The following is an 18,053-nucleotide window of genomic DNA, read 5'->3' on the forward strand; positions in this document are numbered from 1 at the left end:
TTCCATAGTGGCTTATGTGAACCGTGGATGGAAGTATATGGCAGAGTATGTGACAAAAGCTGTGCGGCACATTTAGGAGCATTCAGATACTAATGGTTGTGTATGAATATTTCCCTCCACACCTCAGTATCCGCTGTTTTTAAATTCGTCACACAGTTTTGATTGTTTTACAAGCAGCACCTGCAACAGACAAGAATCCAGGTTTAAGTCCTTCTCTAGCATGTAGTCCTAATTTGAGTTTTTAAACATTTACTAAAGGTTTTCAAATTGCGTGACGTAATCCTTATTGGTCAAAGTCACATAATGCTTCACTCGATTTTGATACCACAACTGCTGCATGAAACAGAACATTTTTCCGATTCTCTTTTTTGTGGAGTATGAAACATACTAGGAAAGGAAAACAGGAAATGCCAAAATATACGACACTGCTCCGGAATTACCTATAAATGTAAAGGTAACTGCACTCGGTTTGTGGTAGCGTCAGAAAAACTCGATCCTCCGAAGAATGTCAGCCATTCCTAGCGGAATTTTCGCCCTATTTCAATTTTTGTATGAATCGCAAAGGTTTTATGCGGACGTGGATTTGATGCACTCAGCAGCGGAGTTGTTAGCCCTCTTGCTGAAATATTCCGTGACAAATATGCTTAAAATAAACAAACTCATAAAGAAAAAAAATGCTTGAAACCAGATTCCAACTTTATCACATTCATTCATCCAATAAATTAGGTGACATAGATTGTGGGGTTATTTGTTTCATTAATGTTAAAGTGCGTTGTTTCAAACATAATCTATAGCCTTAATGCTACAGTTACAGATTAGAAAAATGTTACTGGGTGATAAGTTATTTAAATGCACTGTGACGACCCGACAAATGTTAGAACACAGTTCATTCTTACTTAAGTCAAACATTTGACAAAAGCTTGAAAACGTTACCACATTCTTCCAATTGTCTGCTAAAACCGGGGAGATCCAGGTTCGAACACCGTCTCAAGTTTACTTACGGTGTCCTCGACGGATATGACGAAAAGAGTGTAAGAAAATCTCAATGCCTAACTTTATTTACGCCTGGCAATAGCGTAAATAGAGCACTTATTTGGGGGAGCAGACACAAGAAAGAATGATGATAACATGAGGGACCTGAATCTATACTTTCGTAAAATAGTTCTCTGAACTCTGATTATTTAACAGCACGCGACTCACTGCCTTGTCAATATAGCATTGCGGGAGACGATTTTAAAGTCTGTTGCAAAATTGATGTCAATGCGATGCATCCATAGAGACAAAAACATAGATGTAGTCTCAGGGATTATATCTCTTGTCATCACATTAAAATATTGCTGCAGGATAGCTTTACCGTAGGGAAATTATGAAAAGAAACCTTTGAGTTAAATAAAGTATTTCCTTTTTAAACGAAATGATCTGTTTTGCTGAGAAGCGGCCAATTATACTGAAAAAAAATGGTTCAAATGGCTCTGAGCACTATGGGACTTAACTTCTGAGCTCATCAGTCCCCTAGAACTTAGAACTACTTAAACCTAACTAACCTAAGGACATCACACACATCCATGCCCGAGGTAGGATTCGAACCTGTGACCGTAGCGGTGGCGCGGCTCCGGACTGTAGCGCCTAGAACCGAATTATACTGAACTGAAAGTTTTTGGTTTTTACTTTAATATGAAATATATTAATTTATGCACTTTCTTTTTATTTTTTTACTAATTATGATTTTGAGTCTATTAAAGCGTCCGATGATGATGGAACGCTATGAAATTATAATGGAATTATTGCTACGTAAGACGTCTACCAAGAATGGCCTATTGTTCGGCCGTTCCTCTCGTTTATCCAGCGTAATAGAAAATTTGAAAAATAAACCTAATTTTTACTTCTGCATGAAGGCCACGATATACATGAAAGAAAAATGCGCAATTAGCATAAATTACAATATATTCTTTAAAACTAACAACTTACAATGCGAAATGGCCGCTGTAGCTTTCGTTTTCTTCAAGGCTAGACCAGAGAGTTTATGCAATAACGCTGGTTTGTTCCACCAGCGAGTAAAAGAACAATTATGTTGCTATGCACATTCTACACAGTTATCATATCGAGAATTTTGCTTCGTTATTATTTCATTTCATTACAAATTACCATTCTGCCTATTAATTACACGCGCATTTTCAGAGTCCCCGTGTGATATTTTCAATCATGTACAGTTTTACAATTTTATTTTACTTCGTTTTGCGTTCGACTTGTCGTCGCACGATTTAATATTTTGTATCACGTATGGGTACAGACATAGGAGCTAGTATATTAGTCGCAGCCATCTCGATTGTATGTAATGTATGTGTCTAAAATATTAGGACACAGAGATCTGGCAGTGGTGGCCATTGCGCCTACATGTCTAAAAACAGTAAACAATTTTATTCTCACAGCACTCACTTTGTACATATGGGTAATAACACCACATGACAAAGAAATACTTTAAATGAAAGGATGAGAACAGTCACATTATAGATCCAATATTACCAATTCCTGACAGAGGTTTCTTTCTAATTTTTAACCATATACTCATATGGGCCACATAGGGACATTCCAAAGGATTTTAAAACCATGAAATTTCAGAAAGTAAATGTAATGTTAAAAATTTAAAAAAGAGATTTCAACAGAAGCACAAGAAATCAATTGTAGTCCGCAGTCAGAACTCTTTTAAGGGGACATTGTACATGAAATTTGAGAAATTTGACATTTTCTGTTTTCTACTCCATAATGTACTTGGGACTTTACCGAATATTTTGGTGTATAATACATTAAAATCAGACAATTGTGGGACCTTCAAATAATATTTTGAATGTTGACATGTGTCAAATTTCGCAGCTGCATATATACTGCCACAGTTGAGCAGTCATATCTTGAGACCTACACAGTCTAGAAGGCTGTGAATTGCTTCGTTTTGTGTCTACTGCCGCGTCTCAGGAGTTGGCATTGCGAATAAATCACTCCTTTGTTTCTGGTATTATTTTTTTAAGTAGTGTAATTATCGGTTATTTCTGCAGTAAGGTAACGTCAATTCCTTTTATTTGTAAATAAAATGACTAAGCGTAAAAGTAACTTGAAGAAACGCAAATTTGCGGGTAACAGATATGTGAGACATGCATTTTCTTTTGAAGTACTTGAAAACACGTGTGCTAGCAGTGAAGGCAACCACAATAATGTTTCTGAAGTGAACACGCCCCCTAGTGCATAGAAAAGGAAAGTAACTTTAGAAACGAGTTGGGTGGATGCATTTCACACTTAGTTATGTAAGATAAAGTGTAACTGTGTTTGTGGTGTGTGTGTAGGACATGTCACGGAAAGGATGGGAACATGGCTGCATAAACCAAAAACCAAGCTAGATAACACAAAACTGTCTGATGATAAGACAATAAAATGTGCTGGAAGACTAACGGACAAAGTAATTGATGAATTACAGGAATATTATGAGAAGGCCATTAGAAATAACTGTGAGAATTTAGAGAAGATGAAAAGGGCTGTGTGGAGCACTTTCATATATTGACTGTCAACCTATGAGAAGACATGTCATGCTTTGTATCTACCAAAAACTTGGTGTAAATATAGGCAAGCTGGATTTTATGGCACACTGAATGAATTTACACATAAACATTCTCTTCCTTCAGCAGTAATGGAGGCAATCAAACCTATTTACAGAGATTTGGCAAACCCTGAGCTACTAAAGAAATGTTTACATGGGAAGACCCAGACTGTGAATGAGTCCCTCAACAATGTTGTGTGGCACCATGTGCCTAAAAATGTATTTGTTGGCCTTATGACGCTAAAGTTAGCAGTGTCTGATGCTGTAATAACTTTTGATAGAGGAAACAATGAAAGACGTAAGGTTCTGGAGAAGTTGGGGTTAAGATTTGGACAGAACACAGCTAAAGGACTGTGGGAACTGGATGAGCTTCTTGTACATGAAGCAGAGTTAGCTACTCAGCAAATGACAAAAGAAGCAAGAAAGAAAAGGAGCAGGCAAGCAATGGGCTGTTGTAACACTGAAGAAGACAGAGAATATGGGCCAGGGCAATTGTAGTGCATTAAAGATGCAGAAATGTAAGTCTGTGTAAACCTCAATATCTCTGAACTACTTCCAATAAATTACCCATTTTCTAAAAAGTACTGATGGTAGACACATGAAATTTTCACAGCATGCCAAGTGTGAGATTCAAAAACAGATGGAGCAAGAATAATTAAATATTCTGAGTTGTTTTGTTCCTATGTTCATTTATTTACAAAATTCTGTCAGACATTGAGTGTTTAGAAAAAAAAGATAAACATGTCCCACAATACAATTTTCGCAATAATTCTAGTTCAGTGTATCTATAAATGTGCATTCAATAATTATCGAAAATCGTAAGTCGGTGTCTTAAAAAGTTTCCAAGATAATGGGTCACAAAATTCGATAATTTAACATTGGCAGCATAGGACATACAATGTCTCTTTAAAAGAAAACTGGCCCAGTAAGGAACAAGCCACAGGACAAGCAGGTGTTCTTGAAGGGAAAGGAACTTGTGAACAGATCCTCAAATAAGACAATAGAAAAATCGCGAGAGTTCTGTGTTCCTGTTTTCATTTGCTTCCTTGACCATAGGAAAGCCTTGACTGTGTTGTTTGGGAAAAGCTGTGGCAGGTGCTCACAGAGTTTGGTGTCCCACTCCACTTGATAGCACTGATCAAAGGTCTATACAATAATCACTTTGCAGTTATAAAGACAAGCGCTGACACGTCGGATTCCTTCAGAGTACCGAAATGTGTGTGACAGGGTTGTGTCCTATCCCCAGAACTGTACAACATCTATGCAGAAAATGTCATTAGGAAGGCTCTTGATGATTGGACCAAAGGCATCTCAATTGGTGAGAAAACTATCAGTGACCTTCCTTTTGCTGATGTCATTGTGCTTTTAGCCAACTTGAACTTGCTGTGCTACTAACAAGATTAAAGGACATTAGTTTAGCATATGAATTAGACATCAACCTCAGCAAGTCCAAACTCATGATAATTGATCGAGAAGAATAGATCCAGCTCACAGGCTGATTAAAGTAACTGGAAATCGTACATTCCTTCACCCATCTTGGTTCAACCATCTGCAGCACTGGAAGTTGTGAAGTTGAGATAAGAAGACGGATCACATTAGGTTGAGTGACTATGAAGAAGCTCACCAAGATTTGGCAGAGCAGAGCAATAACAAATAGGACAAAGATCCAACTAGTTGAACACTCGTGTTTTCTGTCTTCTTTTATGGTTGAAACACATGGACACTCAAGGCCAGAGACAAACAGTGCTACACATAAAGTGGACCGAAAGAAGAACAAATGTGTCCATTATTGAACAACCAGATATCTCCAGATGCCTTTCTTTTCGAGTCACCGAAAAAATTCTCCAGTTCTTTGGCTATATTGTGCGAAGAGATGAAGAAAATCTAGAGAAAATAATTTTCTAACGAAAGTTCGAGGGCACGAGACCAAGAGAAAGAGCAGTGAGCAGATGGATAGATCTTCAGCAGGCAGTAAGGACGCTGGCAACCGTCCGAGATGGAGACGCTTGGTTCACGGGTCATGACACTCAGCAATGAGCACAACGAATTGCAATGATGAAGGAACAAGAAAGATGTTTAAGAGATCAACCATATTTTCTTTTTTCTTTTTAAGGCCTTCAGTAAATTAGATCATTATCATCTCAACTGAGGCATGTATAGGATGACCAACAAAATAATTACCAAAGACATTTTTTTAAAAAAATACCATGTATGTACTGGTCCACAAGAGGACACACACAAGTGGGAATGCTAGTGACCCCTAGTTTACACTTTCATTTGTATACAGACAAAGCAAACACACTTTCTAAAACAGAGCAAGAATCATTTGTCTTGCACTTGTGTTATTATTACAGAGTACCAGACAACTACTGAGCATTTCTCTCTTAATAAAATAAGACCCATGAGTTACAACAACAAATTTCGATTTAAGTTTCTCAGAACTCGGATAAGAGGTGCTGCCAAACAAAGTTTACAAACGGGCGCAAGCACATATCAATGAACATCGTAACTGAAGCAGTCTTAGATTCCAGAAAAACAATATATATGTGGTGCTTATTTAACAAAAAAGCTTAATGTAGGTAAAGACCGATTGAGAAAGACCCCTCATATGACAAATCACTGTCCCCAGGAATAGACAACCCGATGTCGCAATGTTAGAGAGACCTCAAACACAAGGTGGTAGAAAGAGGCTCGCCATTTTCAACCGGCACCCCTAAGAATGCAGCAGTGAAGACGATGGGCGACAACGGGTGGACAGGCAGTCTCACTAGCACAGGCCGCTGGCACAGGAGGAGGAACAGCCATATGGGATGCCCCTCACGTGAAGCTCTGTCTCACTTTGTCCATGTTCAGGACAGCGACCATCTCTTCCACACATTCCTCTGCACTCTGCCAGTGCTGCCGTGTTCCACTGCCCAGCTTGTTCCTCATCCATCCCAAAACTCCCCGCATGTTGTGCTGTGCCAGTACTTAACACCTTTTGAGGGCCAAAGATGCTCTCTCTTCCCATATCTTCAATCAGATATTGGCATGGTTAAAGTAATACTGCATGAAGACTGCTGGAATAGTTGGTTTTACCAGTCTGGCGACTCATTTGATAACAAAAAAGTGAGGGTATACCGCAAGTATTGGGATATAACCTTTTGGTGGGGACCATATACTGAACCTCAGTATTTTGAATACACGCTTTCGTGTCTGCTATATTGTAATCCATTTCGCTTTGTTGCAGAAAAATGTCAGCAGCATAGGCAGAGCAACGAATCTTTGGTGTGCTGGGAATACAAGTGTGATTTTAAAAGTTCTCAGAACAGAATAGAAAAAATGTATTTACGTCACTGAATCTTTTTTTACTTTCAAACGTATTCTCCTTGTACGTTAATGCACTTGTCCAACTATGTTCGAGAGCCTTGATCCCATCTCGAAAATGACTTTCCTCAAGGCCTGCAAAATAGTTCTCAACTCCAGCTTTCAGTTCTTCGTTTGAAGTGAATCTTCGTCCACTAAGAAAAATTTTCAGTTTTGGGAAGAGATGGTAGTTTGACAGAGCCATATTAGGTGAATAACGCGGCTGTGGCAACAATTCATACCCTAATTCGTTTAATTTTGCCATGGCGACGGCACATGTATGCGTGCGCGCATTGTCTTGATGGAAGACGACTTCCTTCCTTGCTAAACGTGGACTTTTTACGCATATCGTTTGTTACAATTTGTCCAGGAGATTAGCGTAATATTCTCCAGTAATTGTTTGCCCACTGGATGATAATCTACAATCAGAATCCCCTTCGCACCCCAGAATACAGATGTCATGACCTTTCCCGCTAGAGGAATTGTCTAGGCTTTCTTGGTGGCGGACAATCAGCATGTTTCCACTGCTTTGACTGTTGGTTTCTCTGTGGGTTATAGTATTGCACCCAAGTTTCATCTTTGGTCACAAAAAGTCGCAAAAAGTTTCGTTCGTTTCTCCTAAAACGGTCCAAACATCGTTCCGATATGTCCGTTCTCAAGCGTTTTTGATCCAATGTCAAGAGTCATGACACCCATCTTCCAGATAATTTTTTTTCGTTTCTAATTCTTCAGTTAAAATGTGATATAACCTTTCAGATGACATCTGTCAAGAGTGAGCAATTTCACACACTTACAATCGGCGGTGCTCCTTGAGTATTTTGTGCAATTTTGCAATGATTTTTGAAGTAGTGACATATTTTGGACAAGCTCTCCCGACCAGATTTGATTTCATTTCTCCACTTGGCAACAGTTGAATATGAAGGAGCAGACTCGTCCAGTGTATATTCGAAATCGACATGAATGTCCTTTGCTTTCATACCTTTTTTTACGAAGTACTCAATCACTTCTCGAATCTCGATTTTTTCCATCTTTGCAAATCATTGCTCAGGAACAACAACAGAGCCACGTCACCGCCAGAGCTCTCTTCCAAGAGCACTGACGTGGGACGTGTTTACAGGCAGCAGTCCGATGAATACCACGTGAACCGCTCATGGTGATTCCGAGAACTTTCCATACCACCCTCGTATTTTGCCAGTTATATACATTGTATGGATTTGAGGACATTGAGGGAGTCGGATATGACGAGCCATTCCTGAGGATGAATACATCCCATCTGATGTCTTGCCTGCAAGAGTGTATGCAATTCTACGTCGAGTATAGTAGATTTGTTTGGTAATCGAAAACTGAGGACATGCTCTAGGAATACAAATGAGCAGCAGAGAGGTTTCTCCTTCTTGTTCATATCCGTCAGTATCACCGCACAGTTACTCTGCTAATTCGAAAAGTCGTAAAAAAAGACTGAAAATCACACCCAACTTTGCTGTACTTTAGTGCTCAATTTCTTAACTTCTAGGTTTTAGGACGCGCCCCATTCTACCACTCCTCCCCCCCTTCCCCGGCCCCTGCCGGCCACAGAGCGAGATTTGTGATACGTTTTTCAAGGAGAAATCATTTTATAGAAAATACTGGTCTGAAGTTCAGGTTTTTAAAACATATTATCTTATAATCAAGAACATAACACCACAAAGTTCCAGTATAAACAACAGCTGCCACCGCCTGCCACCATACCAGTGTCACTTTGCTCCATAGTCCTCCTTCATACGTATTGGCACAAGTCGATAGTCTTCATGACTATGACATCATGTTTTCAAATGCTGCGAGCCGCAACGTTCGAACAGTTGCTTTGTAGCTACTCTATGAACGTGTGTTCAGTATCAATCAACAAGGCAAAAAATGGTTCAAATGGCTCTGAGCACTATGGGACTCAACTGCTGAGGTCATTAGTCCCCTAGAACTTAGAACTAGTTAAACCTAACTAACCTAAGGACATCTCAAACATCCATGCCCGAGGCAGGATTCGAACCTGCGACCGTAGCGCTCTTGCGGTTCCAGACTGCAGCGCCTTTAACCGCACGGCCACTTCGGCTCCATCTGGGTCTCGTACCCTGCTCCATCTGGGTCTCGTACAATTCCGATTTCCCACGTCTTCACGAAACGTGAGTTCCGTATGCATTTCGTACCGTAGCAGCTGATCGTTGCATCGCGGCTGAGTTGATAACAATGCCAGATAAAGATGAAACATTCCCCCTCCCCCCTCCTCCACCTGAGGCTGCTGTAATCTTCCTCCTCTCCTTTCCTCTCCTACCCACATCATGTTACACTGCCATGGGGAAAGACTATACAGTATGTAAAACTTTCACAATAGTGAGTGAAAAAGAAGTCACAAGTTTTATTTACACAGGTAATAAATAAATTCGCTTCTAAATGTAAAATGTTACTAATAGAATAAAAATATCTATGACTTCCTTTCAAACTCGTAGAATAATTAAGTAGTTTCTATGTTACTAGCCTAAGAGAAAGGTCTTTACTGTTAATTTAACATGAGACTCTACGTGTAAAAATTGACCTGAAAAACCACTATTGTTGTTTGTAATTTTTGGCGGCCTTGAAACAACTCTACTTCGTGGCGCTGCTGACCGGGCCAAGCAGCAGGTCGCCGCATATGGACAATCGGCACGTAGCTTCAGCATAGTTGCGACAATGGCGGCAGCATCAAAGCAGGTCGCGGCGGCACTAAAACCGCTCACACGAACAGCAGCACACGTTGCCAGTGGTGGCTGGCGTGCTGATCCGTGCCTTTTGAACGCTCGGGCGCGCAGAGGCCCGCTTCGTGTAGAGAGGCCTTCTGCACTTGACTCAGGAACTCAGTTCCGTCTCTTTCTTTCTGCATCTACTGATTATTTCTCTGTAATCAAACTAAAACATGAAGCGCGCTTGAAAATGCTAGTGAAACTGGCTAAGCATTGTAATTTGGAAAGTAATTCTGAATCTATATGTAACGTACGCCTCACTGCTGTTGTGACGCTGCTCGACGCCAAAACATTGTATTCAACTATTGCCAGTACTGTCTACCAAATTACTCAATAAACATTACCTTTTGTTCTGCTCGCGCTATTGAATATACATTATTGTAAACACAGAACACAGGCTATTATGACCCCACAGAAATTAGTTTAAATAAAATTACTTCTGTAACAAAACTGTAATGTAGTTAAGTTACAATAAGCCTGACCATAGAATACGCACCAACGGGTATTGTTTCTAAACGAAAACAATAGTTGTGGAAAATGCCATGCAATTTAAATATTTCAATATTTTGCTTCCTGCAGTGAGCATAACCAAGGAAATGCTTCCTCTGTCTATAGCACAGATTCACACAAAAATAATTTACTCAAATATATACAGAAATTAGTTACTGGAAAACAATTATGAAAATTCAAGGATCGTGGGATTTTGTTGTTAGCAACAGCGATCAAAGAAAGATCTGATAAAAAATGACCAATTTGATTCAGAACTAACCATTAAACTGGGAAATTCTGTGACGCTACACATTACGTTATAATAATCAGAAAATCATAAACTCGTCATACAGATGACAGATTTGTTCTGTGCTGTAAGTCCATACTGTGTTTAACTGAGAAAAACATATTTCATGAGTAGTCGCTGCAAACTGAATATTTATTTATTGAACCACAAACAGTCAAAAGGGACCTGTTATCATAAATGTTAACACGTTTGCTACTATCTGACCGAAAAAAGTTTTACACCTATAATACATCTTGTAGGAAATTCAGTCAACGCATTTCCCATTGGGAGAGAATTATTACAAAAGCAAACACGCACTTGAATTAAAATCAGCTTCACAGCGAAGTCGACTATTTCAATCCAGGTCACACTTACAACAATCATCCATCTTTGACGAATATTTTACAAAAATATCAAAGCTTCTTGAGTTACATTCTAGCTCTGTTAAAATTACTTTTTCATTTCCAATAACATACTGTGTATATAAAAAATGCCTTGTACTTTAAACCATTATTTAACAATTTTACTTCAGTGGGCTACATGAAGTTGTTACACTGTTTGAAGCACCAGTGCAGAACTTTAAGAATTCCACATCTCAGTAAATTTTTGGCTCGATTTGTCATTCAACAATTAAAATGCTAATGACCAATAAACTGAATCGGTCAGATTGAGTATCGACCTGTTAACTCATTTATGATGAACTACAAATGTTACCAAATCAAGAATATCACATTAATAATAAATCGTATTCAGCGCTAATTTTGAGATTACAATTTTGTAGTCTGAAATATGAATTTAATTGCCCTTCACTCATAAAATAACAAGTCCTGTCAACATGCAGTATATATCTTTGACCTAAGGGTATGTAACTTTGTTTAAATTCTTCCCTTTAAATTATATTACACTTTCAACATAGCATATTAACTTAAAATCACAAACATCTGTTATTCTGACAAGAGTCAGTGGCATATGACCAGTCCATTTATGTAGAATATACGTTGTACAAATATTGTTAAAAAGTACCTTTTTAGGACATTTTGAATTTTAACTGAGCTCATAGTTTTATCTGAGTTCTTATTCAGTGGCTCAAACGAAGGAAAAAAGTATGCATTGCGAAATTATTTCATACACAATCAATCACATACACGATATTGTCTTCATTATACACTTTATCACTTCGTGCTTTTGACTGTGTAGCAAGTGAAGAATGATATCCTTTCGCCAGGCAAGACTTTACATGATGCCCAGGTTCATATCTAGCTAGAGGTGGTCCCAGACGTCTGATGCATAATAAACTACAAACAGTGGTGATGTAGAGTGAAGATCTCAGTGGTGTCATAAATAAGTTCATTGGAGAAAAGCCACGTTCACACTCCGCACTCGACACTGCAATGCTGTTTATTACCGATAAGAATTTTTTGAACGTTGGTGGCTGTACAAGAATAGTTGGTGTTTCTCCGCTTAGTACTGGTTTTAGAACCTATTTGTACTCCCTGAAGTCCTTTATTATTTCACAAGGGCTCTTAATCTTAAATCTTTCACATATTCGAGAAACCTCATTTTCTCCATAAGTGATAGATATGTTTTTAGGCCAGAATTTGGGGTGAATGATATTCATGTCATTCATAACAACATCGTAGCTTTCAGATGCATTCACTGTTGACAACAGCCTGGATGACAAATTATTTGTCAAGCTGCGATAAAACTGCTTAGCAGAAATCTTACATAAAGTTCGACACATTGAAAGTTCATATTTTCCAGTGCAATGTTAGATACATTTGCATGTTGTCACATTGCATCAACCCGACTTTGATAACACTTTTATTAAAAGTCGTTGTGAGCTTGAACAAGGTTTACACTTGATCTTTGAAGCTGTAGCGATAGATCGACCAACTCTTCTGAGGCATCATACATTACAGCTAGGTTGGAAACAAAAGATGTATATGACAATGTATTACAAAGCCCCATGTTTTGAGTCCCGTTTCTCGTCCTCTGATGCTTCTAAAAACTGATGTAATCTTTCCGTACAGCTTTTGCTGCCAATAAACTGGAGGCCACCCAACGAGTGTCAGGCACACGACTGATTTATAAAATTTCTTGTTCCAAACCTCTAACAACTGGCAGCTCAATGCTGTTTTACGGAGAGCAGATGAGAATGTTTCTAACTTTATCCATTAATATTTTAAAGTGATTAATTCCCACCACTTCTTCTACTGTGATGAATGTTTGGAAACATTTCCATCACCTGCTTTGTGAGGCTAGACTTTTTTCCTAACATGACAGAATCTCCATCGCAAGTCAAAGCGATTAAATGGTATTTCAAAAAGTCATAGCCTAGACCTAGTGATTCTGCTTTAAAAGTTCTTTCAAGATACCAGATGCTGTGGTGTCATTTAGCTCAAAAAGCGTCATGGGGTTTTCCATTCCTTTAAACAAGGTTCCAAAGTATACAATCAAAGCGTTTATGTTTGAAAGAGAAGTGGCTTCATCCAATGAAGTGAAAATTGGGAGTCATTCTTTATTAAATTTCTTATTAGATATGATGTCATGTGGTCAGAAATATGAAGCATTATAATATAGCAAGCAACATTGGAATGTAGTATTCGGCCCATATTCAAACCATTTTTAATGTGGAGATCAATTTCTGTCTCAAACTCATAAAACAGTCTATTTAACTTTGCTTGCTTATAAGCTGTGTGAAATACGCACTCAGTAACAACTTGTTGTTCCTTTACAATGGAAGAAACTGGGTTATGAATGATATGTTTTTCTGTGTTAGTCTGGATTTTGTTCGCTATATCATGAGCTTGAGATATGCGATGATCAAATAGTTTTTTCCTAAGAGACGTTAGTTGATCTTCTTTATTTCTCCCATATGAGCTTGCAGTTCCTAAAACTGATTGCTCACTCAGTTTTAACCCTTTCGTTTTGTCAGCACCTGGTGTAGATACACTTCCACAAACTTGACTACCTAGCTTTTCTTTAATAATTAACCACAGGTTTTTAGATTTATAATCGTTACATCGTTCGATAGACCTACAATTTGGCTTTTCATCATCATAACAATTATGTTTTGAGGCATGGAGTGCATGAGATTCGAAGTATAGAAGTTCACTGTATTAGCAGAGCTCTATTATTTTCACACAGTTGATTTTATTCTCCTCTTCCAGCTCCTGATGCAGTGCAATCCCTCAATGTCTACAAGAGAGGTCGCAGAATGGTTGGCTTGAGATGGTCACCACCAGTCAACACGTATGGGGATATTGAATCGTTTATTATCACTTATTCTAAAGATGGCAGCGGCTATAAAAAGAAACTTATAACAGAACCAACATATTGTGGTGCTTGGATTGATCTTTACTGTTATACTGTTTCTGGTCTATCACCAGGAAAGAAATACCACTTTGAGGTAATAAGACTGTACTATTATTATGGACTCAGCCAAACATAAGTTCATCTTTAAAAAGAGTTTGACAAAACATCTTTAGAAAATTGTCCAACATTATCGCAACACTTCTTTTTCTCTCTCACAGCTGTACCTATTACTACAAGTAAAAACTGTGAAACCAAAGTCTGCTGCTGATAACACAAAATTTATAACTAATATTCGATATTATATTCAACCTTACCCATTAATACATTTCTGAAATTAATCAATATATTGCGATTTTCATATATGAAATTTATAATCTGCAAAGTAGAAATTTAACAGACAATAGTGGTTTCCTAGCAGATTCATCAGTGATGTTTTTCGTATTACCATCATGCATTTAAGTATAAGGGACCTCCTTTGCAGCATTTAATAATTTCTTTAGATCACATCAGTAAAGTTTGTGATCTGATTTTTAATTATCAACAAGTTTGTATCTGTATTTTGCATAAATATTTCTTAAGATTTTTTCAATATTTACACAATAAAAATAACACACACACACACACACATAGTGTAAACTAGTTACTCATATGTCAGAGTTTAGTAGATAAGAAACAGGTCTCTTGTGATGGAGATCACAATTTATAGTAAAAGCTGACAGTCAATTTATTTTAAAAGCTGACAGTCGAGAGTTTTGTATTAAGTTATCACAAAGAGACATAATGCACAATCTTAATTATATGACAAACTTCAAATATTTTGTTCTTCAGAAACAGACATGTACTCGATGTCATTTGAAAATAGGGTAATATGAGGTCAAAATCACTCATGATTTCCAATGAAATTCTGTTGCAACTGTGGTTATATTCTTCGATTACCTAGTCACATTTAAAATCTGGGTTATCACACGACCAATATTTTTTGTTTCATTTGCGTTGAAAATACTGATGTGTTCAGTTCTCATAAGTGAGAAAAATTGATGTTTGTATTATTAAGAGCTTGTCATGTGTTCTCACTATTCCGAAAATTCTATTAAACACAAATATTTTCTTGAATAACTAATGTATTTGTGATTGCAATGGGTCATTTTCTCGTCCTTTAGATCCAAGTAAATGTTGCTCCCATTTATTTATAAGATGAAATACTTCAAGACAGGCATATCAGTACACTCGTTTTGATTCATGAAAGTTTTGTGAATTAGGATGAAATTGATATTGAAAGCATAGAGCACATAAATATTCAACCTAATGGTTTCACCACTGTGTGTAGTTTTGTTCATTCTGCAATTGTTTTGTACTAGTACGTAGAACACATCAGAAACATAGCCAAAAGGGTCAAACGTACTCCATCTTGACTGTCTCTTGTTACTGGAGGAATTTGTATTGAAAAAGTGTTCTGTACACTGCTGAGTGTGTGTGAGTGTATATGTATATCTACGCTTTCTTGCGAGATGAAACAGCCGAGTGGAGGATATGAATGAGAGGTTCAGACGCTTCTGCGACTGTTTAGGCTGCAGATTTCTCTACTGCCGCCATATGGTGGTTGTGTTTCGGGTTCGGCTGAATAGTGACAGGAAGATAGAGAGAGAGATGGAGTAAGAGAGAGAGAGATAGAGAGAGAGAGAGAGAATATGTATACCTCTGCTACAGTTACTACATTTCAAATTTCAGGTCTCATTTTTATAACAAGAAAATTTTCTATTATATTTAGGTCCAGGCCCGTAATAAAGAAGTGAGCATCGATGGAGAACCTACTGCAGTGGAAGCTGTCACTTTAGAAGGGGGTATGACGATTTATTGCCACACTACTGCAATACTTTTAATGACACTTATGATAATGTTGCTAATTATAGATAAATATTGAGAGCCTCTATTTTAGAATATACATCTGAATTGAAGTTAAGCATACTGCTACTCTTTATGTGACATTTCTCATATGATGTATCAGTCCGACAACAGCAATCGGCCCAGACAGAAGCGGCAACAGGGAAGTAACCAATTCTGTGACTTTTGCGAGTTCCTAACGAGTAGTGAATTGTATAATTTCATCTGTGTGCTTTGATAGTTCAGTTTCTTGAGTTTGTGAATGTTAATTTAATACCTAATATACACAGTTCTTGCAGTGGAAAGTAAACCGATCTTGTGACATATTATAAGTTCCTAATCAAGAACGAATTATTTAGTCTTACCAGAGTCTTCGGTATTTCGGTTTTTGAATCTCTGTGTATTATTGTAATTTATTGGACACAGTTCTTGAGTTTTGGTCAGGGTCTACAGTAGAGTTCGGCAGCACGTGTCGCTATTGAGTTTGCCTGTATAGTGTAGTTTTCCATGGTCTGTAGTATGGACAGGGACTGTGACTGTTGTGTGCAGATGCTAGTCAGATTGGTGGCACTTCACTCTCGGCTCCAGGCAGTAATGGCTTTGGTAACACAGCTTGAATCTGCAGCGGATGTGTGCCATTGTTATGGCCAGGCTGCGGGAATCCAACTGATTTCCAGCACATGCAAGTCCTCCGATCGGTCCTCACTGTCGCCTAGTCCAGCTACTGCTTGCACTGAGGTTCACCTCTCACCAGTGGTCGAGTGAGAGGTCACCTCAGGCCGTGGCAATTGGTGAAAGACTCCCAGAGGGCCGCATGTAAGACCTCCCCGGTCAGTCTAAGGACAGGTCTCTGTGGTTAACACTGTCACTCAACCAGATGCAGTCACCTATCCTGTTTCGAAGGAAAGCTCTCAGCCTGCACGATCTGGACATTCACAGTGGGTGGGATTACTGATAGTTGGGAATTTCAGTGTTAGGAGCGTTCTCGGGCCCTTAGGGACGTGGCTGCCAAGAAGGGAAGGAAGCCAATGTGCACTCCATGTGCACTACAGGTGTAGTCATTCCTGAAGTGGAACGGGTCCTTCCGGATGCCATGAAGAGCACAGGGTGCAGCCAATTGCAGCTGGTGGCTCACATTGGTCCCAGTGATGTGTCTCGCTTTGGATCGAAACAGATTCTCTCTGATTTCGAGCAGCTAACAGAAGTTGTAAAAGCCGCCCAGCTTTCTTGCGAGATGAAAGCATGGCTGAGTAGAGGGTATGAATCAGAGGCTCACACGGTTTTGCGACTATGTAGGCTGCAGATTCCTCGACTGCCACCACCTGGTGGTAGTGTTTCGGACTCTGCTGAATAGATCGCATGTCCATTGTACATAGGAGGTGGCTACATGGGTATCATGGGCTGTGTGGCGTGGACTGGGTGGTTTTTCAGGTTAGAGGGTCTCGAGAAAACGCAAAAAGGCTTCAGTCCCAAAAGGTGCAGGCGGAACACAGGAAGATCGTAGGTACAGGAACCAACAGTATATCAGTTGTAAATTGTCGTACCTGTGTTGCGATAGTATTGGAACTCCAGATGCTAATACAAAGCACTGATGCTCCAATCGTTATGGCCACTGAAACCTGGAAAAAGCCGGAGATAAGATCAGCCGAAACTTTTACGAAGAACCTAATGGTGTTCCGTAAGGATGGGCTAAACACAGTTGGCGGTGGCGTGTTTGTTGCTGTTAGAAGTAGTTTTTGTCACACAATTGAAGTAGATAGTTCCTGTGACTTTAATGTCAGTGCCGCCATTAGACTGTTGTTTATTTACAGTGTTACGTTTACATGTACACAATCATGGTTTTGGCTTCAAAGTGCCGTTATCAAGTGTTTTCTGCAAGCAGGTTAGACAATAACAGTGAAATACATAACAAGTGATATAACCGTATAACAATCCAAATTTGTAATGCTTACTTACAAGCGTTATAAATTGCCTAAGATGTCATACTGTTATATTAAAATACACTATTAGACACGCTGGCTAAGAGTCGATATTTCTGGCAGAGCCAACTACTTTGTTTCATTATTGAGTACACCATCTTGACTTAATGACAGTTGGCTAAGTGACAAATTGTCTAGTTCAAGGAAATTCCTGTTACAAGCAGTTGAACACTTTTTTTTAGTTTTTGGACTCAGTGTCCAGTACGACAGGAAAGGTTAGGAACAATTTATTTTCTTTGGTGGTTGTTACATCTTTGCAGTACCTGTTTATCTTAGTATACAATAAAGTTCCCTGCTCATAAACAATAACAAACTTCGCAATAATATTTGCTGCATCCATAAATATAAAAGTCCAGCTAGCCATTGAAGTTGTTTAAAGTACATTTCGGTGGGTAAATATACAGCTTTTTACGTGAAATTAA

The 18,053-nt window shown here is 38.6% G+C and overlaps 1 protein-coding gene across 1 annotated transcript in view; it reads left to right on the forward strand.

Moving 5' to 3' along the window:
- Window positions 1-18,053, forward strand: part of LOC126426813 (phosphatidylinositol phosphatase PTPRQ-like) — a 267,688-nt gene that overhangs the window by 172,238 nt on the left and 77,397 nt on the right. The window contains exons 11-12 of the mRNA XM_050088816.1: window positions 13,627-13,865; window positions 15,540-15,612. Of these exons, the coding sequence (XP_049944773.1) occupies window positions 13,627-13,865; window positions 15,540-15,612 (312 nt within the window). The remainder of the gene's footprint in view (window positions 1-13,626; window positions 13,866-15,539; window positions 15,613-18,053) is intronic.

The sequence above is a fragment of the Schistocerca serialis genome, chromosome 11 (assembly GCF_023864345.2).
Source record: "Schistocerca serialis cubense isolate TAMUIC-IGC-003099 chromosome 11, iqSchSeri2.2, whole genome shotgun sequence".
Lineage (NCBI taxonomy): Eukaryota > Metazoa > Arthropoda > Insecta > Orthoptera > Acrididae > Schistocerca > Schistocerca serialis.